The 27,259-nt window shown below is 39.6% G+C and overlaps 1 protein-coding gene across 1 annotated transcript; it reads right to left on the bottom strand.

Moving 5' to 3' along the window:
• Window positions 1–324: 324 nt before the first annotated feature.
• On the bottom strand, window positions 325–27,259 carry UGCG (UDP-glucose ceramide glucosyltransferase). Its single transcript, XM_075726953.1, has 9 exons — window positions 27,162–27,259; window positions 10,239–10,380; window positions 7,334–7,436; window positions 6,345–6,446; window positions 5,842–5,954; window positions 3,800–3,978; window positions 3,291–3,377; window positions 2,679–2,868; window positions 325–1,311 (listed from the first exon to the last, which is right to left on the bottom strand). Exons 1-9 carry the CDS (start codon window positions 27,257–27,259, stop codon window positions 1,141–1,143), a joined length of 1,185 nt encoding a protein of 394 aa, XP_075583068.1. The 3' UTR covers window positions 325–1,140.

Here is a 27,259-nt window from a genome sequence, read left to right as displayed (position 1 = left end):
TAACAGTAGAAGGCAAAAAGCCAAGAGTAGACTTAGTTTGATATTTAAATTAAGATTACAATTTTAGTCAGTAACAAACTCATCTGGCCTTTTAATATATTCACAATATCTACTGCAATTGTATACTTAATTATGACTAGTATAGGTATGTATGTTCACTTTAAAAAAGATATTAAATACCTGCATCATGAAAGTACATTCTTAAGACATTGTGTAAGAAAATAGCTCACGTGTGAAATGTTTCTGAAATGTACTTCTGCTCCCTTCTACCACCTACTATGTCCCCCCCTGCCATGCACACTCCCTCCCCCCTCCCCCCCCAGTCAAAGCATTCAGTCACAGGGAAAAACAAATACCCCTTAAAAAAGGATGGAAATATTGAAGGGGACCAGCTCGGCTAGTTACAGCACAGTGCTTAACAAGGTTCAAGACAGAACCAGATCAGAGTTGGCCAAAAGATGCCCACAATACATGCCTGACCAGTAATTCCTTCTAACTCATTCTATCAAACTCAGTCCACTTTTGGTTCATTGCAATCACTAAAGTATTTCATATATACATATAAACACAAGACTCCAGCTTTACTTTAGTTTGTTTTTGCAAAGCGTTTTTACATTTCCATTCATTTTGTTCTGCAGCAACTACAAGAGGTAGGCATAAAGCATTTAAGAGCTTCTTTCCCAAGGTCCTGTTACCAGCTCAATTTAGTGGGATAAAACAAAAATGAGCTGTACTTCTGTGATTTTACTAGGTACAGCCTTGTACAATCCAGCTGGAAAATAGCTATGTGAACCCTGGATTTGCTAGGCTAGCACACCATAGAGTAAGAAGCTGTTCATATCCAGGAGGATACTTTTTTTAAAGAAGTTACTGCAGAGCATTCCTATAGAAAGTAGATGTCAGGACCAATTCTCTCCATTTCTATTTGTACATAGGAGCAAGGTACCATTTGGCCAAGACGACAGATGTATTTTCACAGATGCAAGTGCCATGCAAAAATAAATTAAAGAACAGATACCAAAACATACAAGTAATAAAACTACTGAAGGTAGATTTTCTTCAAAGTATTTATATAAACAATTTATAACACTTTTCTCCCCCCCTCTTCTCTTTCTGACATTCACGATTACAAAGCTGTGGCTATACATCAAGAATTTCTTCTGCAGTGCCTCCACAACGTAATCTGTAGCGTCCTGTCCTCCAGCTAATAGTGGGGTCCCACAAAGCAGATAGGAAAATATAAATTGTCATGGATTCTCTGATGAACCAAGCTACTGCATAATCAAGTTTTGAAAAACACAGAGCACCACCCTAGGAATATAAAAAAAACCACAAGTATTTCAACATACTGATTATTCAAAAGGAATTTTAAAGTAATTTAAAACATTTGCATTACAGATAAATCTATTCTAGAGTTTATACAGATTTACATATCAATAGCATTTTTTTTTTACAAGCCAAGAACATTTTCCTGTTCAAGATATGATTACCTATATTAAACATAAGGACCTTGGCAGAATGACCCAGAAGGTTTGAAAAGAGACTTGTACACAGAGCAAAAGGCAAGGAAAAGTGTGACAATTTCACTTTTTTTTTTTAAGCTGTGTAAAACTGTGTTCAAGCAGACACTGTGTTTTTGCCACAGACCCCAGAAGAACACCATCTACACAGAACACTCCTGCACATTCCCAGAGGAGTGAAATTCAAATAAACAAGCCTTTGGCCTATTGCATAGGAAATGTGGGACTAAGGGAAAAAAAAATGCTTATACCCTCTCTATATTTTCTGCTCCTTTGAGCATTTTCAGCTACATGCAGAGCTGGAAATCAAAGAGGCTTCAGAAGAGGAGTCGTCACACAAAGCCCTTTTACATGCTGTGCATGGTGAGAAGAGTAATCAGAAAGGTGACTGTTAAACTGACCTTGTGGAGTCCTACAGAACCAACACAAGGCCTAACTATTTTTTGTATTTCCAGTATGTGTTAAGACTCCCAAGAGTATTTTTCAGTATGATGAGAACTATTTGATAAGTTTGAATACAAAAGTAATTATGGATCACATCTGGATGGAATATGGTCACAGCAGAAAGTAGTCTAAATAGTTCCTACAGCATTAGAAGAACAAATGCTGTTCTGATTTGTGACATCTCTCTGTATTTAAAGTTTTTTGAGGCCTCACTTCTAGCAATGAGAAGATTTTATTTTTAGAAGTAGGCTACAGCTGTCCTGTAAGTCCATTATTACCAAAATAGAGTGAAAAAATGTCCTTAAGAGTACATATACACCTCAATAAATACAAGACAAAGTGACAACTAAGATAAAATAAAAAACATAAAATCCCACAAAGCTGCTGTTCTTGTACTGTTAAGGAAAGCTTAAAATTTCTGGATATGCCGAGGTAGAGCAGACTGGAAACATGAAGATTAAGGGGATAGATATGCAAACTTTCAGAGCCTAGGTAGAGGCAGGTACATACAGAAAACAAAATTACAACCAAGCACGCTTACTCTTTTTCATGCTACTGTAACTGAAGCTAGAAGACTGAGAAGTAACAGGATTTGACCAGTTATTTCCTTGATGTCAAGACAATTATTTTGCTGTTATAATTAGGCTTAGCTTTTTGCTGAAGTAGATGGCACTAATAACTTTAATAACTTCCAAAGAAAATGAAGCTACATACCTGAACACCTTTTAGTTGAATGTAGTCAAATATAAACCATGCCAAGCAGTGACACATGAAAAATACCATTATATCCCATCTAAACACATGATGAGCTGCCCATCCAATAACTAGACTGGCAACAAAGCACTCTGAGATTGGCTCACAAATTATTGTGGCAGGCAACATATTAATTCGCAGTTTGGCCCACCTAGAAAAAGACAAACAAGTAATTTCTCACTGTGCATTATTCTTTATGTCCTCTCCCCCCACCTCATGAAATGATGACCCATCACGGTCTTTTCTGACACTGTTAGTTTCATCTCATTTAATTTACATCTCCAAATAAAATATTGCAAAAATTCTCCCTTTCAAAGATACCACACATAGCATTTAGAAGTTACTAACTGGGGGTTTTTTGAATACTCCTCTGAGTCATACCTCTGTGGAAAGTCAGTGCCTCTCTCCCAACACTAACAAGAAGCATGCATCAAGCTGTGTATTAGAACTTCAGCATTCTGGACATTAGATTGAATTAGCTTGGAAAATGTGTTCCCTCTCATTATCAGGTTATTCACATCAGTAGCAGGTGACAGGGGTGGGTGGGAAAGGAAGCAAGGATTAAATTTTTACCTGATCATTCTGGACTGAAACTGAGAAATAGAATATGAACCAGAGTTTTGCATTGCAACTTGTGTGGCCATTGCAAATTTCCAGCCTCTGAAAAATGAATGTATTATTATAAAAAAAACATGCAAATAAGAGATGCAAAAAACAATTAGAGAACAAACACCCAAGAATTTTATTAGGTTTGAAAAGTTTCTTTGGCATATGTGCCATACGTGCCATATTATTACAATGAGTATAAGCAAAAAGATTAAGTGTATTTTATTAAGTCTCTTCACTGGAGAAGAACAAATAACACTTGAATAATACTTAAACCAAGTTCTCAGAAACTTTTTTCTAAAGGAACTGACAGTGATATAGCTTAATTTAAAAGAGTATATTGATAGGATAAAGCACACATCATAAGCATGTTTGCTGTATACATGTGACACTGACCTGAACACTTATACTTACAGTACATACCATGTGTTTAAAACTGCACTTAAAGCAATAAGCTAAATTCAGAATCATCTTACCGGTCAGCTATAGCTTTGGCCATAAAGTAATCTTCAGCAATATATTGTGCAAAAGCTATCAGTCCTCCAGCTTGGTCCAAGACATCCTTCCTCATCAAGCATGACATTCCTGTTACACACTTAAAGCCAGTTAAGTTGGCTGAAATATATGACCTTGGATGTGAAGTTCCAAAATAAACCTGCCAAAACAAGATAAGGCTTTTAAAACTCTACATGTATTTATGCAAGTACTACTCACTGACAACTTTTTCTCCAAAAATGTTTCGAGGGCAAAAAGTGCTAGATGTGGCCAGTTACAATGTTGTATTTGGAAAGATCTTTACCACCAATCTAAGAAATCTAGTCTACCACTGAGAAATCTAGTATTGATACTGGCTATGTTTTTACAAATCCATAAGTGGGTTTTAAATCTACATATTAAACTAGCATGTGCCATTTGGTATTTAATTTCTAATTTATTGAGGTTGTTCTCAGGGAATACATTTATTAAAAATCCATTAAGTAACTTACTAATCACTAGGATTAATATATTATTTGGTGATAGCTGACAGACATGCTGTCTCCTTCCTCTTACAAGATTAACTGCATTAATGCGTACATGTTCTTAGAAACTTACTATATGGTGGTACAGAAGCAGGGGAATTTTGTTTACTTAATGTACTTGCAAACAAGAAATAGCAAAGAAAAAATGCAGATTGTGAGCGAGTCTTTTTACAAGATTCAATAACTTAAGACTAGGAGTGTCCTATAAAGAGACAGTGGAAATGAGTGCTAGCACCTCTCACTACTGTTCTTCCTATAGATAGCCTTCAAACTGGTCTTACTAATACAGTAACTCATTCAAGGAAAGGCATGCTCATCTTGCCGGGTACTGGATCTGGAAGCAAAAAGCTCTTCCATGAATACAGAAGCAGGAGTCGCAATTCTGGCTACTTTAGCAAGCAGCAGTACTAAGAGCTTTGTGCTATGGCTCCTTGCTCTTCTCTTGTAAAAGGAAATTCAGACTTTGTGTCACACAAAGAAAAAAATTACACGAGTTGCCCTCGCTCCATGCAATGAAGGAGTACTGAATTTCGCTGCACTTTCATCTCTCACATTTCTGCTTTTGACACACATTAGTTACCTTGGGGCCAAAATGCCTTATACATGCCAGCTTAGAATAAAAGATAGTTTATTAAGTTACAAGCCTTGAGACACAAGGAACAAACAAGAAAACGCAACCTCTTTATTCTACAAAAGAGAACTTACTGAGAAAGAAGAGAGGGGAGAATAGGACAGAATGACTGATATGAAGATGGTGGATAGGTATCAACTGTTCACTTTCTCTTCCAAAACAAGTATTAGGAGACATGAAACAGCACTATATAAGAACAAGGGTCAGAGTGAACAAGGTAGTGGTTCCTGTAACAGATAGCAGTTGATCTATGGAACTTCCTGCTAAAGACAATTATAGATGTTCAAAATCTATATGGACTCAAAGAAAGAATGGAAAAGTCCATGTAAGAAATCTGTTCTTACTAAAATACTAATACATTGAGGATTAGTAAATATACAAGTCTACTCCCTGCTCAGGAAGTCTCTCAGCTTAAAACTGCAGAAAGTTGAGACAGTATTACAGGAAAACAGGACATAGGCCTTGCTTATGTTCAACTTTCCTCAAAGGCTCTACTTATAGCCCCTGCTGGAAATAAGATACTGCATGAGCTGGACTTCACGCTGACTTGTCATGGCCATTTCTGTGTTCCTTTTCAGACATCAAAATAGAATTAATGGCCCTTTCTGACTAAGCACTAGAAAGAGTTCTTCAGTTTTAATAAATTCTTAAATAAAATCCATCATTTTAATCTTGTTTGTATTGTAAACTTTAATATTCTGCCACAACAGAATTTTGGAGCATTTAAAAGTTATCCTAGATAGTTTGAAGTGTGACTGCAGCTGAAAATAAACGTTTCTTCACTCAAAAGATGCAAGAGGCACTACACAACTTTTAGTCAGCAAGGTCTTGCAAAAAGAAAAAAAGAGCACGACAATATTGTACTCACCTGTTCAAGCGTAGCAGCAAAACCCTGTCTGTCTGCCACATAGGGAAGCCCATGGACCAAGCCTACTTTTTCAGTCATCTGATTGGCCATATCTGTCAGTGTGTCTGGCGTTACTAAGTGACAAATGAAAAAGAGATAGTTCATTGAGCAATTCTGTCATTAGCACGCTACTGTATAGAGACACTAATTCTCATGCTATTACCAATATCAAAAGCACATATACTTTGATGCACAGTACTTTGGAGCAACAGAGTTTCAGAAAAATTGTATTTGTTGATCATAATAATGATGTTAATCACTATTACTATGTAAACAGTTTGAACAGTATTTTTTTAAATGGAATTTTCACCTTTAATTAAACATTTTTATACCATGAAAATATTTTTTCCAGATTTCTAACTTTCATTTCTATTTGTATTCTCAGCCAAAATAATCTCCAGCAACTGCTTGCCTACAGGGAGTAAGAGCAATATAGCAGTCAGCACATCACAACACACACCTACCTCTGATTCCACTATCACAAATCCATATGAGATCATATTTGGCAACTTCATAGCCAGGCATTAGGTTGTTAATCTTGGGGTTGATGCCAACCTTCTTGCCACCTAAAAAATACAAACATAATACACAAATAACGTATGGGGTTTTTTTTAGAATTCAGACTCCATACCCAAAATATTTAGATATGTTAATTGAAGAACAGTAAATGTTTACCCATCAATTCTGGAAGTCCACTTTTATGAAAAGGATTTAAGTGTTAAGTATTCCTTCACTTCTATATTTTGGATCTTACTACAATTATGCAAAGAATTAAAAAGGAAAAAAAAATACTTAAATACTTCCTCAAAATGGCAGGGTAACAAGGCTAATGTGATTAAAGGGCAGTAGAACTACGAAGTTTATTACTACATTCTGTAAGGTAAATACTCTCTACCTCTAATTTCTTAAGACTACTGATTATGACCATTATACTCTACAGTAATTTTAGCAGAAAAATGAAAAAAGGAGCAGCATAAAGTGAGAGAGACTCTTTTGCTCCTAACTGACAGAATGGCTCAGTTAATTTCATGTCAGAGAAAAAAAATTACATTCTACTACCTAGTTCTAATATCCCTTCCCTCCTCTAATTCAAATGTAAAGTGAAGAAAGCCCTACAGTCTGAGCTGATGAAAAAGGGGTTTTGCAGGACATCAAGCTCAAATACAGCCACAACTCCAAGTCACTTCCTGCACATTTGGTTCAGTGCAAAGACAGGATTTAAGCCAATGTATTTCAGATGCAGAAGGAAAAAATTGCAAGGGTTGCACAAATCATTCTTCCTATAGTCTTTTTTGGACTGATGTCACAGATTGTGACCACAGACTCACTTCTTTAACCCAAACAGATGATTAAGCTACAGAACAAATGTGGGCTACACAAGACAACTGTTTATTTTAGAATACTGCATATGAAGACCTAAAAACATTTTACTTCTTCAAGTTGCACTGCTTACCTATGAACAGTCTAGCATCAATATTCGGATATTTGCCAAGGAGCTTTTTGCACACATCAATAGCTGGATCATCATGATCTTGTACACAGAGTAGTACTTCATACTAGTTAAAAAAAAAAGGTATATACAGACACACATAAATACATTTTTACATACACACACTTAATATCAATATGGTCTAGGGAATAATGCTTAACAGTGTACCAAACTGAAAAAAAAAGATCCCTGTTGTAGAATTAAAAAGAAAACCAAAAGGGTTGTTTTACATCTAAGTAAGACTTTTTTAATGCACTACCAAGTACTTGTGAGAAAAGAACCAAGCCTGTATCACAATAAACTCTTGCACTGAGGAACATTAAGTTTCCTGTTATCAGAAGGGTTTCTATTAGGCATGAAGCAAGACACCCTAGTACACAAGGTAATGTTTTTATTTCCACTTCCATTTTTGTGCACATATGAATCTTAAATACAATCTTATATTCAAAGAAATTACAGCACAAAAAAAAAAAGGAATGATGTTGCGATACACTTGACTGCATACCTCTTAACTACACCTTCCTTTCCTCTACTTTGTAGATGCATACACAGAACAGGGTTGGAAGACAACCCACAAAGACCAGTATATTATACAATCAAGTGTACATAAAGCTAAGCTCAGGAGCACGTATATGCATGTGTAAGGTATATGTATTTTCCTCACTAACAGAGTAATGGTTAAAAAAATCCACAAGAGGTAAGGGAAAACTGTAGCTATTTCAGCGATCAAGCTACATGCTTGTTACACATAAGCTACAGACAGCGGGCAAGGAACAGCATTTTAAGAATCATGCAACATTTTGAGACAGCTTTGCAAGCTTTGATGGACGTATTTCTGTTTCTGAATTAACAGCAAATTCCTTGAATACTCCTTACTTGATATAACCTTTCTCTCTCCCTGTTAAGATTACTGAACTATTACAAGTTATCAGAGCTCCAATCCAAAGAATACAACTCTGAAAATGCAAATTTCTGATCAAGACACCTAGAAGCCATTTTTGCAGTCCAAGATTTAAAAATTCAATCTCGTAAAAAACAATTTTCTTGGACCTCATTTGATATAGCAATTGTAAGTAAGAGTCCCAACTAGTGATCAAAACAGCTTTTATTCTCCTTTATACTATTCTATGACCTCACTGAACTTTATTTTCAGTAAACTACTTAAGCAAAAAATAACCTGAACTTCAAAATTTGCCTGTGGGCTAAGTGATGACAATCTCTGATGTTCTTGTTCAGCAAGAAGTATTTCATACAACAGAAGACATTAAGTTAAATAAATACATTATTTTAAGAAAAAATGGTATTGTTAAACAAAAAAAACCCAGCAACTCTAACTACATTCAGAATATTGTGGAAATTTAAAATCATTAAACACTAAATGGGAGTTGGCAAGACTTGGTCTAGCACTACAAACTACCAGACAAACATACTGCCACCTCTCAGAATGCAAACTCAAAGCCAATTTGCCTAAAGAACGAGCAGTATTTGATTCCTATCACTTTACCAGCATGGAAAATGGAATTTAAAGGGTAAAAGACCTGTCTCATTAAGCAGACAGGTCTCTCCACCACAACAGAACAATCCTGACAACACCATAGAAATTGCCAGCTGAAGAAATTAGTTCTTTATTGCTCATCCAATTAAATATCTGAAAGAACAACTAGTTTTCCTAGTAATTAAATAATTAAGCTTCAATCTACAGTTGCAATGACACTTCTATATCCCTATTCTCCAAGAAATTCAACCAGAAATAATACAAGAACTTTGACATGCAATATTTGAAAATAGAAAAATTCATAGTAAATGGCCTTTGTACGCAGTAACAAAGAACAAAACATATGACTAAAGCAGAAGAAACACAAAGATGCTTATCTAGATAAACATTACAATCATGTTCATTTAGACATAACACGAATAGAAAGATTTCTACCAAAATTACGATGCACAGTAGGTAAGAACTGTTCAGTGATAAAAATATCACATGTAAGTCCTGCAGTTTAGAGCTGCATAATCTATCTTGCATAAAAGCCAGTTATTTCACACATGGGGTATCACAGAAGAGTTTCAGAGAATTAGTATCACTGCAGGTTGAACTCAGCTTCACTAGAACAAGTTTAAGATTATTTTTTCCTAATAATTTTTCCCTGGACAGCTGAACTTTGAATATCAGGCAGTACTGTTGTTCTAATTTTTGTGGTGTAATGTCAATCTCTTAAATGAAGTATTTTTGTAGTTTTGCACAGAGGTGTTTTCAAACAGTCTGGGGACCTTGCTTGTACTGTATGATCCGTGCCCCAGTAAACTGAAGCATTTGTACGTCCCATTTGCACTCTCCTTGTGAAAAATGATTGTCACTATTGTAATCTGAAATTCAGATTTGTGTGGAGTAGCAATTAAGATTGCCACCCATACGTATAAGTTATCTGAAGTAAGGGTTGAGACTTGGTAAGAACCACCAGGAAGTTTCAAGCTACCAGTTAAGAGAATCTTTTAAATTCTCTTTTATTCCCTTTTACAGATTCTGTTACAGAACAGTTAATTGGGGAGGGTGTCTGGCCTCTCAAATGATCTTTTATAGATTGAAGGGTTTCATACTGCTATAAACACCACAATACTGTAATAAGGATTAAAATGATCTTAGTGAAGTGTAGAGTATGTTTCATCCCTAAGCCTTGGTCATGTTCCTTTACAGGCAGCTTTTTAAAAAGCACTAAGTTTTGTTTGCAACATGTAAAATGTGTAATTATGCATTTCCTGTGGAAAGAACAATCCAAGATGTAATCAAGCCGCATAGTTCTAGCCCAAGCTACTGATACGGCTTTTGGAGGTGTGGGAGGAGAAAAAGCAAGACAGTAAATAGTATACATACTTTCGGATAATCCAGTTCAAAGAAGGTTTCTAAGTTGTTGATCAGGTTAGGATCCACACCTTTTAACGGCTTTAGAAGAGAAACGCCAGGAAGCTTGCTATATGGCTGTTTGTCTGTGGCTTTCTTATTGAGATGGAGGCGTCTGTAAGGAGAAATAACATACACCACCACATAAAGAAAATATGCTAGAGAATTCCATTCAAAATACAGTCAGAACTAAGAAAGCTTAGGAGTTTAAAATTGCTGAAAAAAAGAATTAGTTTTGGTTGTAGAAACAACAGCTTTTTTAGATCTGGCAGAGATGTATCAGAGACAATGCCTAAAAAAACCTTAGCATTGTATGTAGGTTAAATTCAACTTACTCAACTTATTAGACATTTCAGATTAATGCATATTGCACTATGCATTTTGAACAATAAGAGTATCACTTTTTTCAAACTACACAGGAGACAAGATTTTTCTGCCTTCCTCCATAGCAATAAAACTCACAGTATTATTAACAGGATAGTCAGAAAAAACACTTTACTGTAAACAAGGCAAAAAAGAGAAGGGTCAGGTGCTTTTTCCTGCATTAAGTTATGCAAAACTTAAAGCAAACTGAAAGCACAGAGGAAACAGTTGATCCTACTGATCAATTTGTTAAACACTTGCAAGAAAAGGATAAGGATCAATCAACTGTAGTATAAAAATCGTAGAAATTGGACATCAGGCTGGGTCAGAAGCATAGATGAACCGAGAACACAATTCCAAACAGTCAATAGTACTTCAGCAATGAATATGCAAAGTAAATTGACGATCATGTCACAACTCACTAACGTGAATGTTTAATCCTACACTCCTGTATGAATGAATGCAAAATTAAATTCTGAAATCTCCACAGGCCAGTATGCAACCAAATTTGCATCAATATTTACATATAATTTAAATAACTGGAGAAAAAGTATTTGCCAAAACCTAAAACTGGCAAATTAGTATATACACTGCATACTGTAGTTCTCTAACATGCATAGTAGTCAGACTGAAAGAATATTTTACTGCAGCATGTACCTAATGGTATCAATTCTTAACTGAAAAACTTTCATACTTTAAAATTCACGAGATGCTGCCTCAAAAAAACCAAAAATGGGAACAGGGTTGCTTCATGGAGTGCTTCATCCTGGTTAAATGGTAGAAAAAAAGTCAAGTTCCTAGGAAGCATCGTCCTGAAGAATGTGCCTGACCAAGTGAAGTTACTGAACCACGAAGGAGCTCCACTAAGAAGAGAATCCAATAGTTGTCTACTTTTTCCTGAAATGGGACAGTGACATCCTTACATGTGTTACCTCATCCCCTGTCCCCACCCCACCCCCTCCCAGCATACTCCTTTCAGGCAGGTTTGCAGCTGGATACCAGGGGCACAATACTGTTACAGAGAATAAACAATGGGCTCACTAAAAAGACAGGACAAAGTAGATGATGTCCTTGTACTGTTATTGAGTTCAAGCCTGGGCACTACAGAGGTAAGCTGAAATAGTCTTGCTGAGCAATTAACAGCCAAGGGACAGTCAGACCAAAGTAAGAAAAGCAATAGTTCAGATAGCTACCACATACAAAGAAAGATTTGCTTACCAATTTTCACAAACATAACAGCAAACAAGGGCTTTAGTGCCAATAAGAAGGGAGAGTCTCAAGAATGCAACTTTGACCAGGAGGGGCAAAAGGTAGATAATGTAAGGAAGTACTCCAATTAAAACAGACTGTAGCAATGCACACGGCTTTGTACAGAGGCAAAAGCCTTGATGAAGAGGAAATAAGAGAAGGAAGTGGCAGAGCAAATGGAAAAAGGTAAGGAGAGAAAGGATGAAGACAGACTCGAGGCAGGACTGTGATAAAGAATAAGCATCAAGTGATAAAACTGCAGAATCTTGCAAGGTATTGTATTACAAACCACACTGACACACAGGATTGTGCAGGTGATTGAATTACATCAGGAAAAGCCTACACACAGTGTAAGAGGGAAACCTTGGAAAAGACGCAAATGAGGCATGTAGCATTGTCAGAGTCTATTCAGCTATAAAACGCCATACACTGAGACTTTTGACAGAGTATGGCTCAGTATGGTAAGACTGCCTCTAATATGCTATCTTAAGACTCCAGTTCATGTTCTATTCATAACACTGCACAAAAGTGGCAGCCTGCCATCCTGAAAACACTGTGACATAGTGACACTAAGGTAAAGCAATTTCCACACCAGTAAATGCAATGCTCTGTTAGACTCCATGGAACAAGCAGCAAATTAACAGTAAACCAGATCATTTTACAGCGAGAAGGACTATTCGTGAAGTGGCATATTCTGAAGAAGAATTAAAAAGTTACAACTGAAAACCTACCATCACCAGAGAAAGACCAACCAGTCACCATATTCAAATTAAGGCTAACATTTAACATGGAAGTCAAAATTAAATAGACTAAATTTAAAAAACATTAACATTATTGATGCAGGTATGTTTTAAATGAAATCGTGTGTTACAAAACACGCACCAAAGCCTCCAAAGTAGAGATAAGATGAAGCAGTAAGTTGGTATTTTTGAGCACTAACTTGTGCTTATGGTGGCTCAGTTCTTTCAGACAGGTGGTGTGATCACAGTGGTCCTCATTACCACAGAGCACTTACGACACATACAGTTCAAAATGATAAAGGAAAGTAATCCTTTCACAAAGTCTGCATCATATATAGAATATTACATATTATTTTGCACTGAAATTAGCCCAAAGCAATCAAAACCACTAACTATACAGATGTACTTGCTTAATGTATTTTTTTCTACCTCTGCCTAATGCAGTAAGCTGTAGAAAAACACTACACTAAGGAACGTATAACAACTTTGAGCTCTGAAATAGATGCTGGCAGAGCACTATTTAAAGGCATTTTCAGATCCTGTGTGTGAAAGACCAGTAGCCAGGTTATCTATAAGCGCTTTTGCACCTACATGTATTAAATCGATCATCCTGTAATCCCTAGGTAGTGAAGCAGTGAAGCTCCTTCTGAGCAGTCTAGTGCTGATACACATAGGTAGGGAAAGAAAAAAGCAGCAGGATGCATAATGGTGTCAGGAGCTATAGTTCAACTTTCCTATATCATGTAAGAGGCATCTGCAAAATTTTGTCAAACTTAGTTGCTTAACACGGTAATAATTAACCTGCAGAAGAGACTGTAATCTAGATTTCTTCTCTCAACACAGGAAAAAAAAGTATTTCCAAAGACAAAATCCAGGCTAATGAGTTATCACTGCCCAGTATACTACATGATGAATTCTTGCTAACCTGTATCAAATTAAGCAACATAACTTTTGGTTTTTTAAAGGCCAAGACTACACTTCCTCCCCCCACCTCATTAAGGGCAGAGAGTATTCTAGCAAAAACCAAAAGCTTGCTACAGTAGACAGGCTGCTGGGTCTCTCAGCTGAGATAGTTAACATATGCCTTTTAGAAGCAGCTGAAAAAACATAAACACTCTTTATTCACTCATTTCAACTTTCCCTCAGCAGCTACCTTACTTACAAGATTACCCTATTAGGGGGAGGTAAGTAATCCTTGGTCAGAAATTTGTAACAGATACTTAAATATTGCAAGACAGCACTAGCAAGATTCAGGAAGCACTGAAGACATCCCTTGAAGGCTATGGTTCCACAGGCAATCAAGATAAGAGAGGAGATCATTATTTCTAAAAGGGTTTATTTTCCTGCTTCTACTTCTGAATTCACACACTCCGCCCCTCCCCAGTTGTTCTTCATGGTAGTAAGCTGAACCATCTCACACAGGTGTTTGTGGAGTGTTGGTCTGCTATGGAGTAAACACAGGAGACCTCAGCTTGAACAGGAAAAATAAGATATGAGATTATCCTGCTTCTTTTGGCAACAGAAAGGTAAAAAGGACAAGGTCCCCATATCTTCCTACATTTTACATTATCGTGTGTTAAAACATTTCCAAAAGTAGGTACCTTTATGCACAGAAATAAAAATGAAATTTGCTACAGATAAACCACACTGGTCAGAGCATTAAATACAACTGGAAGAAAGATTGGACGAGTCAAAAAAGTACTAGAGACAACCCCTGAATTCATGAAAGGGTTAACAGCACCCTTGCTTCACAAAGACTAATATCAGCCCATTTAAAATCCTACCACATTAATGTAATGGTATAAAGACAATTCCACATAAGAAGGCATAGATAACTACCAAGTAAGTTTCAGTATCTCACAGCAGTAACTTTTTATACAGTCATCTGATCATTTCACAATTAAGTAACCAAGAACACTTTATATAGAGAAATTGTACTTTCATATATTAAAATAATATATGCATACTTATATATTCATAGATAGAATAAGATTTTATATATATATATAAAGAGTCATGAATTCAAGACAGCATTTGGCTTGGGAGCTACAGTGCAAGTTTTTGTCTGCCTGTGAAGGCGGGAGGGAAGGGGTCTGCATGAGCAGCCTTTGTCACAGCTCTGGTCTCCCCACCAGGAAGCAAAACAAGACACTTGGGCATGGAGGCAGAGAGAAGCACAAGAAGACTCTCTGCAATGACACAACTAAGCCCAAATAACACAGTATTATCAAGCATGCACTTCTCATACTGCTCTACCAGATTTAAGCACACAAGCATACTACTGTGCATGAAGAGGCCTACTACACTATTACTCCTTTTCAGGGACCTCCTAGACTTCAGACAGATATGAAAATTGCAAAACAGATGAAGCAAAAACGAACATCACCTGTGGCCACAGGCCTCCTAGCAAATGGACAGAATTATTCTTAAAGCAAGAACTAAACACCTTGATGTCATTTTCAACCTTTTTCTCCCTAGAGTGGAGTTTTACAACATAGCTGAACCACTTTAACCATAGGCTACTGCTCACAGGCACTCCCTCTTTTTCTGGGATGTGCTGTGCTTCCCAGCAGGGCTGACACTTGTCTGATACCACAATGACCTAGCTGAGATACTTAAACCACCACATAACTATTACCCCATTTGTAATGTTAGCATTTTGTCAGTTTAACTCAGCAAGGATACAGTTTGAAAGGATGTGGCAAGATGATCATGCAGCTTCACTAGCAGCAAATATCCTCCAGCGTTCCTTCTTCCTCTGTGTTGCCATCAACACCAGCCAAACAATACATTGTGCTAGTACCGATGCCTGTACAATCCTGCTTCAACTCACTCAGCACAAAGTTAAATCTGACTTTTTTCCTCCCACTTCAGGTTGTCTTCTGCCAAATTAGAGTTAGGGCACCTTAGGGAAGGCTGTAAGAAGCTCCAGAGCATGTTCAAGGACATGGCTGTGAATGTGCTGCCAAGATCATGGGAGAACAGGAGGAACAGGGTCTCCTTCCTCCTCAGGCTTCAGTGGGCTTCCAGAAGAGCTGAGCTGCCCCTGGATAAGCAGCATAAGCCCAGTCACCATGGAGTCAGAGAAGAACCAGTGCCACCACAAAGGAAGGATCAGAGGTACAACACCTTCCTCTAGAAACATACACAAGGATTAGGGTCAGTCCCCTGAAAACTCTTCCACAACCAACTCTGCATCACAGTTTTCCTCCACAGCATTCACTCCCTTATAGCTTGCTCCCTGCCCTTATTTGCCCACCAGAAACAGCTAACCAGATTACTAGTAGAAAATACTGCCAGCACTCACAAGTGACTCTTGAAGTAATACTTAAGGCATGCCATCCTTCCACCTCTCTTGGCCGAAAGCAAGAGATCGCCCCTTAGAAATGTGCTGGTGCCAGTTCAGGGCACCTTTGCTTGGTTGCTGACTGTGGTCAACCCATCCCACCAGCCAATGAGTGTGTTCTCAGGGAGGCAGCCTTCCCCATCCTCCACTCTTGCCTCTTGCCTACATCCGACTCCACAGCCATATGGACACACGGCACGTCAATCCACCCACCCACCGGCCTAACAGTTACACAAGTGTCAGATCCGGCAACAGGGAGGAGCAGAAATGCACAGCTGGGGACAAGTGGAAAGGACTTAAGAGGAAACCCTAATGTCACTTTTAGTATGACAGCAATTGCAATTAAAAACAACTAACATGTCACTTGGGCTTGATAAAATGCTCAGATAGAAGGAAGTAGACAAGTCTGAAAGATGGAAACTGTGGGTAAGATTCAGGTACCCACTTTGTAGTACAGACTTCTTGTGGCTGTCTGCCAGTAGACAAACAGTCATAGGTTTGTGCATGCCTGCAAAAAAATTAAAAAAAGAAGGTAATCCTACTGTTTGCATACTAAAAGTTTATGTTAAAAAGCATGCTGCAACTGGTTAGTGCTTCCTCACGTGCCAGCTGAGGGTAGAAGGCAGACCAAACATTTCATTCACTTTCAATGCATATTTTCTCCTGTACTACACATACCCCCACCAAAAAAAAAAAAAAAAAAACTGTATAATGTAGTGCACTGAAATCATGATGGGTAGTGGAAAGGAAAGGGAATTATTTTAAAAGAAAAAAAAAAAAAAACACCCAGACAACCTTAAACCAGGCTCCAAAATAGCAAGAGTCAAAGCTTTTCCAGAAAAAAACCCAAACCATCATATTAAAGGTCTGAGATAGAATTGCATGAGAAAGAACCTAGATTGTGATCGTTGTCATTTTTCAAAAGGTAACTGTTGTCAAAAACCAAACACCAATTTGCTTTTCCAGTTTTGGGAAGTAGTAGTTCAATCAGTGGCTAGTAATAAAGACAAATAATATCATACAATGCAGAACAGTAGAAATCCAATCTAGTGCTAATTGACATTTTGAATTTCAAATCTTCAGACACAGCTGAAATTCTTCAAGAAGCATCTTCCAAATGTTATCACAAAAAGTCATGTTCAGTAGATGCAATCCATAACTTTACACAGTCGGGGGGGGGGGAGGGGAGGGGAATTTAAACTTTTTTCAAACATGTTTTGCATTTTTAAGTAGAAAAAAACCTTATCTTCAGGAAGAAGAAAGAGCAAACACTACAGACCTCAGCTTAAAACCAGCAGACACTCCCTTTTTTTAATCTAGAAATTCCTCTCCTATTCGCCTCCCTGCCCCCACACCTGCACGATGAAAGAGAAACAAACAGGCTGCCATACAATAGATTGTAGTTAAACCTGAAGTAATGGGAACCCTTTTACTGTCCAAATCCTAGGTAGTTTACAATTCAGCAAGCTGAAATGAAATGTGCTTAAAAACACAGCAAGTTGTCTACAACACAGCCATTATGGGATCATACTAAGCATTAAAATGAACACAGTTTTTCCTTGTAGTCTATCTGCAGGCTGCCATCAAAATAGCAGTTCATTCCCTATTTCTGCTTTCCCACACCCTCAGCCTACCGGTGGCTATAAAGCAGTCAGCGCCACAAGATAAATTGGATCAGCCTGCTGATCAGAAAACTACCCCACAGAAAAAGCTAGCTTGCTGTTCTGAGTCACCACGTAGCCACATGGCTCACTAAAGGCAAATGAGAACAGCAGAAATGTTTAGAAAGGTGTAGGAGTAGGAGGGGATTTGGATTATCCCTTTGAGCATCAAATCAAGAGGCACTGAGGCATAGAAGTAGAAATGCTTTTTGATACAGACTCCTTGCAACAAACATTACACAACTTCAGAGAACCACATCCAGCATGATTTGCATTTTATTTATGAAAGCATGTCCAGTGGATGGCAGCAATGCTGGGCCAGATAAACCAACCACAGCAGAGAGCTTTCAGTACAGGATCAACCCCTCAGTTAAGCATGGGATCTTTTCAAACACAAAGATTTAAAACATTTGTACTGCGAGACTATTCAATTTGCTTTTCTGACTTTTATTTTGCAAATTTATAGGATTAAAATAGCTCAGCCCTATTAATCTCGTAAGGCACAAGTTTAAATGACATGATTTGCTAAACATTATCTAATGTGGTTCCTACAGACCCCAGGTTGCTCCTTACTGCTCCCCTTGTGCCAAAGATCCCTGCCACCCATCAACATTTTCCAGTTTCTTCTCCCTCAAAGCTTCCAAAACAGTTAACTGCCAGTAACAGAATTGCGTTAATGACTAAACAGATTACATTAACAAATCATAAAGCAGATACTATGCCAATATTCTTTTCTTAATTTTCAGTGGATGACAGGCCATTTTTTATTTAATGAACTCAGTTCCAAGTGTTTCCAGAGTACAAAACAGTATACCACTGAAGCAGAAACCTTACTCAAAGCACCAATTCACACAAGTTTGAACACAGAGTCTCAGGCCCAATTACCTCCAGTTGGGGTAAGAAAAAAAGCAGTAAACCTTCTCTGGACTACACAATTGACAGCAAGACAGTGTCACTGCCCTCGCACTGCAAATGCCTTGGAGAGCTTGAATAAGTCTCCTGTAAGGAACATAAGAAACTGAAGAAAGCAATTATAAAAAAAAAATCTTTGAAAGAAAATGTTAAAGTAACACTTCCACACTCAACACCATATTTGACAGCATTTCAGAAGAGCAGGGGGTTTTTTTATGCTTCCAACAGAAAGAAGCCAGAAAAACTACCTTGTAAATTTCACCTGTCTTCTCCATGTAAAAACAAAAAACCACACCACTTGGTTCACAGACCCTCAAAAAAAATCATTTACCTCCCTCACCACTACACAAGCTACATAAAACAATCTCCTTGGAAATGCTGTTAAAGAAGCATACGTATCACCTCTCAAAGATGCTTAAAAGGAAGTGTAGAGTATCTCACTTTTGAAACATCTCACTAGTGTTTCAAAAGGTTAACAGGTAGAACTCTTGACACTTTAGCCACCCACTGTACCACCTCGTACTATGCAGTCAGTATAGCAGGCAGGGGAAAAAGCAGAAAAACACCCCCACAGACTCCTGCAGCCTGAAAAACCTGTCTACTCCCCCCTCTCCCCCAGCCCATCATAGATATTTGTGAGAATGAAGGCAGGAAGAATTTCTCACTATCTAGTTGTGACTCCTCTTACTATTAACATTCAACAGGTCTACATACATGTTCTCATGAAGATGAGTCTGAAAGTTTTCTACCTCTCTTTAACCTCAAATCTTACTTGAGGCAAGGCTTGAAAGAAAAATGCATGTTCATTTAAGCTAAAAAGGTATGTCAGCAGAAAGTGCTTAGGGTATCTCCTCAATAACAGCTCAGTACCTTGACCAAAATACAGTTTTCAGCAGCTTGATTATTCTGTGTCTAACAAGGTGTGCATATGACTAGAGAAGTATTTTTTCAGCTTCATAATGAAGTGTACCACACTACCCATTATCAACCCAAAGCAAGTCACCTGGGAAGTCATTACTATACAGGCATATTGAACCAAGACCTCAAGACAAGCACTTAATAAAAATAGGACATTTGCAAACAGCATAAAAATTAATGTTTAACTTCATTTACAGATTCCTTCTCATGGACCATACTGCTGACAAAGCTGAAATGAGCCCTATCAAGGGAAAAAACCAAAACAGAACAGCCTTTGGTTTCAAAGAGGTGTTTCTGAAGAAGGGGCAAATAATTCAAGTGGTCTAAAACAGACTAGACCAACTACCAGTACAAATGGGCAACAACGATATGTTATTAGTTATCCCACTGCTTTAATGAAAAAAAGATTGGTCCACTAGAAGTACCTATCAAGTGTCCAAAAATTGCTTTAAGAATTACAACAATTCCAAAGCAAAAAGTTACAACAGCACTGCCAACATAGTCCTAACCTTTCACTTAGTACAATGCTTTACTTCTGGTTTCTATCTTTGTCTACACTTGTAAACATGTTTTTACCTTACTTGTCCAAAGGACAGCGTAAGACCTCCTTCATGCATGCTACAACTTCAGTAATTTGACTCAAGGTACGAATTCACCCAGGCCAGTTATGAGAAGGTATAGTCTAGCCTAGGTCCTCATCAACCTCCTCGCATCTGCCTCTAAGTTGTTAGAGAAAAGTCTCAGCCACTTGTGTGTTCCCATACTCTTGTCTTTTCCTGTGTTCCTCCCCAGTAACTGTACTTGACTTCATATCTTTGCATTGCTGTCCTTCAGATTTGCCTCTATTACAATGCTGTCATTCACTTGCTGAGTAAAAGCAACCCATCAAGTTGAATGGATGTAACACTTGCAGCAAGTACCTTCAGATTTCTGCACAAAGTAGGGTCCATCCTCAATGCACAGATTATTGGAGACAGGGTTACTGAGAGAAAGAGCAGGAAGATAAAAATGTTACCCAAGATCAAACAGAACCCTCTAATAGCTTTACAACTTCACATGCTTCTTCAATGTCCCAGTTTGTGGTCAAACATGCAAGTCCTTTTTTGCTTGCTTTTAACCCTCTAAGATTTTTTACAGAAAGGATTACTAACGTAGATGATGAGCTTGCTCCATTCCCTGTTCCACATAAAAAACACAAAAACCAATCTATTGTTAAAGTTACCAACATTTTACATCAAGCTTGTCATCAGCTACATAACTGGAAAAACTATTCACCCTGAGGTTAGACAACCTGCATGGAAAATTTCAGCGTAAATGGTTCAAGTTCAATAAAGATTCAACTAAGGAATGAAGACAAACCCAAGAATGGATGCAGCATTCTGCACGTGCTAGACATCTTCCAGCCACTTCCTGGAGAAGCTCTAGTACAATCACACTTCTCAGTTTTCTGTTTGATTTTGATTATCAACAAGAGGAATGGGTACCTCTAATCTCAGAAACGAGTATTTGTATTATCTCCATCGAAGTCTATCAAAATGTCAGTTCACTTACACTTGGTAACACTTGATAGTAACAGGCAAGTTCTTTAAATAAATTAGATCTACACTACATCCCCTCCTGGCTCCTATCTGTGACAAGCCTGCCACTGAAGCACTTCCACAAAACAAAGCAACAACAACAAAAAAGCAACCCTATGACGGCAAAGTGAGTAACTACTACTGCTCCTAACAGCTACTTTAGCCAATCTATTGCCAGACTGACAGTGGAAAATGTAAGACACCCCAAACAAAGAGAAGCCCCACCAACAAGCAGAAAGGTCAAAAGGAGACAAGAGAAGACAAGCAGAGGTCAGAGAACAGAGCAGGGCAAGCCTGGACACAAATCATGGACTGAGCAGCAAGGGAGGGACAAAGAGAAAAACAGGGTGACAAGACAATCAGATAGGGCCAAAAGAAATAGAATTGTTATTTCTTAGAATGAAAGGGTACAATTACTATACAGTAATAGATTATTAAACCAAAGATCAAAACAACTTCACATAACAAAAAAAAACAGAAGTCAAGCATCAGCTATTTGGGGTTTTTTGTTTAGGTTTGGAAGCCATGTTTAGAAAGCTCTTCAACTTTACAGAAGTACTTCAGGAAATCTGAGTTTTATGCATCCGTGCAAACTGAATTTCCTCATTGTGTGCATATTACACTAAGGCTATTAATTATTTTGAGTTACATTCAGGTGTTTTATTACATTTGTATGTTTCTGAAAGTCTTTGGTTTCACTCAGCAGACAAGGCACAATGGGCCCAATTACATCCAAATGCCACATGAACGGAGAATTCATTATTTCTTCATTGACTACTGCAACTTATAGACAAATTATTTTAAGAAGCTGAAACCAGCAATATGTTTATCAATTAAATAACATGCAGTACACTTCCCACATACACCTGGGAACCAAGACAATGAACAACCTCAGTATCAACTGACTGTGGATGCCTTCAAGAAAGTGATTTACATTAAGTGCTATAATTAGAATTGCCACTGACAACTGTTACAAGAACAATGGAGACTCAAAACCAGAACATGACTCCCACAAGTCCAGTTTTGTGGACCAGGCAGATAAGTAGCAAGATATAAACAGCTGAAGAGATTTACCAAACATTTTCTAGGAAGTCTGTGGCAGAGGCAATGTTGAGTGCAACTCACCAAAGATTGAATTTGACTTCCTTAACTTAAAAGCCATTCTACTGCCTCTCCTCAGTCCCAGAATAAATTTACAATACACACCTCTACTTGGTATTGAAGTTGAAATAATCATCAACAACACAAAGTGAGAGTTATTCAGAGAAAAAAAACCCATAAAACCTTTCCATCATTTTTAGACTGAAGTCTGAAGACATAGTAGGGAAACAAATCAGATTGATTACGCTTAAATAAGGCATCTTCTAGGTTCTGCAGGCTTTGCTCGACAGCCTTATTTTAGGAAGAGGCACACCATCTTGAGAAAGCTCGTATCATTATTGAACTAGAACCATCTATTTTGAAATACAGTTGAAACAGCCACAGATCTTGCTAGCCAGTGATTCAGAATCACAACACGTGTTAGAGTGCCATAAATCCAAAAAAAAAAAAAAACCAAACCCCAAACCAGCTTTAGTTGTGTTTTGGGGTTTGGTTTTTTTTTTTTTTTTTTTCCTGATTTCATAAAACTTCTGTCCCACTCTTTGCATGTCCTTAGAATGGAAGTTAGTAAGAATCATTAAATAAATATTTTAATAGACTGCTAAAGTATCAAAATTTACTCCTCAGTTTCCTGAGTAAGACTTTGGCCAATACTATAAATCTTTTTTCCTGATTAGCACATCATACACACGGTCTTCCGTTTCAGATATAGCTATACATTTGGTTTTAGCTCTGAAAGTCCATTTTAGTTGTCCATTCAACTACACAACTTCAGATGGTTTCAGAGTCAGTGTGTCAGATAATCTCCAACACTGAAGTCTTCCTACGGGATCAGCTGGTGGCTCAACTCCAACTGAAGAGCCTACATGCAAGCAAGGAAGGGTCTTATGCAAGGTCCCGAGTTGGGTATAAAAGACAGCAACTCAAACAGGTCAAATATCACAGCCTTACCACGTACAGTAATATATGCAAACTGCACTTCATCTAGTTACTAGCTATAAAAACCTATTTGGTCCACATTTATTACATTTACTTCACTGACTCAGTATTACTGAGAGAGCACAAACCAAGACCTGTTTCATAATCACATACATTAGACAATTCATAAAGATTGGCCTTTTGACTCAACAGTGTTGCTATTGGCACTTCATTGCTTCAGCCCACCTGTTTATTTTAAAGGTGTATGAAATCAACCCATCCTACTATACTTATTTATAAATCAAAACATTTCAAAGTGGGGAAGGGCAGTAGGGGAAAGAGGTGGCAAGAACCAGATTTTGCAAATACAGTATAGAAGACCAGACATTCTTCCTCAACCGAAACCTTGTACAGTACCTTAAGATATCCAAAACCTACATCTTTTAAAGCAATTACAGCACAAACCAACACAGCTGAAGTGTTGTCATGACCTTAACCTTGACAACTTCTGACAGCACTTCAAGACAAAAAAGCTGACTTTCTTGAATAACCCATTTATCTACTTAATTCACATGTGTTCAAAGTATTTTGCTAAATCAAACACCTAAAATACCAATGGGGAACCACAGAAGGAGGACTGCCTAGACCACAACAGCTTTGCTGACATGGGTCAACATTATTTTAGTACTTCAGCAGCACAGATAGCCCTTCTAACTCACCAACTCAGCACAGCTAGGCACAGTGCAGATCAAGGACAAACAGCCCCTACCCCAATGACCTTAAAAAAATGTTAAGCCAACAATACTGTCCGTAAAGAGAGAACAGGAAGACTAATTAGTTTCATCTTTCTTCTTCACTTCCTGTGACAGGTACAGTGGAAGTAGTTTTCAGTATATGACAAGTATTACATAACTCTAGTCTAGTACTACATCCTCCCACCGACATCAAAAGGAGTTTCCATCTGTAACTGAAGACCCCTTCATACCTCAGTGGTGTAGGAAAGGGTGCAGTGTGCTGTGCCCACCGTCCACGACAAAGCAGTCCCTATGAGGTGAGGGGCACTAGTAACAGTGTCCAGTCACCAGAGTTTTCAGGCCATGACATTAACAATCACCATCTATCTGGGGTCCATTCCCCACAGATGTACTCCAGCAGTTGAAGCAAACACAGTTACCTCCTTCTGCTAATTCCCTTCACAGGGGTATCTAGCTTGCAGGTCCAGGCCATTCCTGCACATACCATTCCATCAGGCAACCCAGCAGCCCTCCTCCCTTGCATAGGGCAGTGCTTACAAGTGGCACAAGCTCCAGACTCACCAAAGCAGTGCTTTCTCCAGCTATCAGCTGTATCCCACCAGCTCCAGTTTCCCAGCACCACCACAGCCACTGCAAGGACATCTGCCTGGGATGGCTGCTGTATGGACACCCAGCATGCTGTTAGTTTCACTAGAAGCCATGGTCACACTATGGGGAGCAGCGGTGCTGTTTCCCACAGATCTGCCAAATACCTGTAACTGGGGCAGCTCCTCCACAACAGCCAACCAACCCAGCACAGCCTTCAATTTGGTCACTTCAGCGCTACCAGCTGCTCACCTCCAACCAATGGCCACCTTTTTGCACCGAACTCTAAATACCCCTGTTACCACCAGCCCATTACTCTGGCAGGGACAGTCAGGTCCTGGCTCTGGACCTGCTGAGATGGTATCTCAAGAGCCCTACTGGAAGCACACTTTTCTCCAGGGGTGTCACAGGTTGGGACAAGACCACACCAATTCTTACCCATCCCCTTCACAGCTGGCAAGTTTTCCACCTGCTAGCACATTGTTTGCATTAACTCCCCATACACAACACATACACTTACAACACAAATTCCTAATAACAAAATCCACAACTCCTTCCAAGTTTCACATCACTGCAAACACTTCCAGCCCCAAGCCACACCAGGTCCAGCTGCTACCTGCATTCCCCACTGACTACTGTCACAGGCAAAACTGTCTCGACTCAGGGAATTCTACTTAATTATTGCCAATTAACAGAAAATTAATTACTGATTGGGGTATTGAGAAAAGAAGACCAACAACCAAACTTTTAGGGAAGCACCTTTTGTCCTCCTTCCCCAGGCTCAGCTTTAGTCAGAGACCTTTCCATCTGACTTGCTCTTTATACTCAGTCCCTCCCAAACCCATCAGTGAGGCAGACGCAGAAGGCAAGGGTCACTGCGTAATGGTTTTTCTGCCACGCCTTACTTCCTACTCCTTTTCCTCCACTGCTGGTTGCTTCTTAGCTGTTACTCTGCTCCAGCAGGTGTACATGCTCTGGAGTGACTTACCTACAGGTTGCAATCCTTTTCACAGAGTCTCTGCCCCAGTACAGGTCTGCCATGGGCTGCAGTCTCCTCGGGGGGGGGTCACCCACAGGCTGCCGTCCCTCAGGGTGTCCCCACCCTAGCATGCATTGCCCACAGGTCACAGTCCCTTCGGGGCATGTATACTTGCTCTGGCATGGCTTACGGGCAGCCCACAGTCCATTCAGGGGCGTCCCTGCTCCAGTGTGCAGCCTCCGCAGGAGGCAGTCCCTTTGAGAGTGTAGCTCCTGTGGCATGAACTGCCCAACATCGTCCCCTTCCTTCTGTTTCTCCTCTGTTCTCTCCTCTCATGTCTTTTAGCACATCTCATCCTTTTTCCTCCTGTTTATCGTCTCACACGTCTTCCCCCATATCTCCAATTGTGTCTCCTGCCCCTTGCAGCTGCCACTCTTTCTTACAGATTTACAAGCAGCAGCACCACACACACTCATCTGATAGGCTGATGTTTTAGCATGCAGTGGGCTATTTTCTTCAGTATCAAAGCCACCCAGAATCAGCTGTGCCCACAGTAGTCCATGGTCTCTTCCCCCACCAGGCACCCTTGCAGCTCCCCAGTACTAAAATCCTGCCATTTGTGCCCAAGACAACCCATACAGCTAGTTTTCAAGACAGAAATTAATCATCTATGATCTGAGTAAATAAAAGAGCTAAAGGGAACCAAAGTACACTACAGAAAAATGATTAGAGTTTATAAGGGCAAGGGAAGTACATCTCTAGCATGCCTGAATTCAGGAGCAGCTTTGCCTTCAACAAGGGCTGGGATTTATCACAAGATACATATCAGATGCATGTCGAACAGCAAGAAAGGAGAACAGATAAGCACAAGCAAAGCAAACAGAAATTCAGATATTTTCTAATCCCTGTAATGATGCAACAGTGGCCTTTTATTTAAGAGAGTAAAAACATGGTCTTCTACAGAAAGGGAGGTGAATTCTTAATCCTTTCCCCACTTACCCACAGACAATTCCTCTGCCAAGCTCAAGCAGGGATCTGCTCTGTCGGCCACCAAAATGCAAACACTCCTCACAAACTCGTAAAGCATTTTTCCTTGGAGTTATCCAAAAAGGATCTGGACACACAATACGTACTTGTTTTTACTAGCACTGCCATTACTTCTCAAAAAAAGCATACTTACAGCTAAAATTCTGTCTGGTCAGCACAGGGTACTGCGCTAGTTGGTTGTTCTGCTGTACGCTCATTGCACAGCCAAAAATCACGTATTTTATAACTGCTGTGCACGTTGGTCTCCCACTATCAGCGGGAAAGCCTGGCTTTACAGGTGTACCAGCGAACAACAAAACCCAAGCCTCTCCTAGCAGTGCTAAAGGCAAAGGAGCAAAGATCACGGTGCAAAAGCAGGCGGCAGAAACCTACAGAGAAGGGGCTTTACCCGAAGACCGACGGCCGGGTACCAGCTGTGCCCCCACCACAGCCGGCCCGGCCCCCGGGATGCGCGCCGGGCCTCAGGCCGGGGGCCGCAGGGCAGCGGCGGCGGGCGCTACCAGGACGCCGGCCGCAGGTGTGCCCCTCCAGCCGCGGGCAGCGGAGCGGCGGCCAGGCCAGGCGGGAGGCTCCCCGGGCCCGACACCCGGGGCGGAGGCGGGGAAGAGGTGCCGCCGGCCCGCGGGGGAGGCGGTGCTGTGGCGGGGGACGAGGCCCGCCGCCCGGGGCCGCTCCCGGCGCGATGGCGGGCGGGTGGCTGAGGGAACAACGCCGGCGCCGTCCCCCCCGCCGCGGCCCGCGCTTACGTGTAGATGATGGACATGAAGTGCATGAGCCAGAGCACGACGAAGAGGATGAGCCCGAAGATGGCGAGTCCCTCCAGGGCCAGGGCCAGCACCGCCAT

This window comes from Pelecanus crispus, chromosome Z (assembly GCF_030463565.1).
Source record: "Pelecanus crispus isolate bPelCri1 chromosome Z, bPelCri1.pri, whole genome shotgun sequence".
Taxonomy (NCBI): Eukaryota; Metazoa; Chordata; class Aves; order Pelecaniformes; family Pelecanidae; genus Pelecanus; species Pelecanus crispus.
This window is presented reverse-complemented; position numbering and strand designations above follow the sequence as displayed.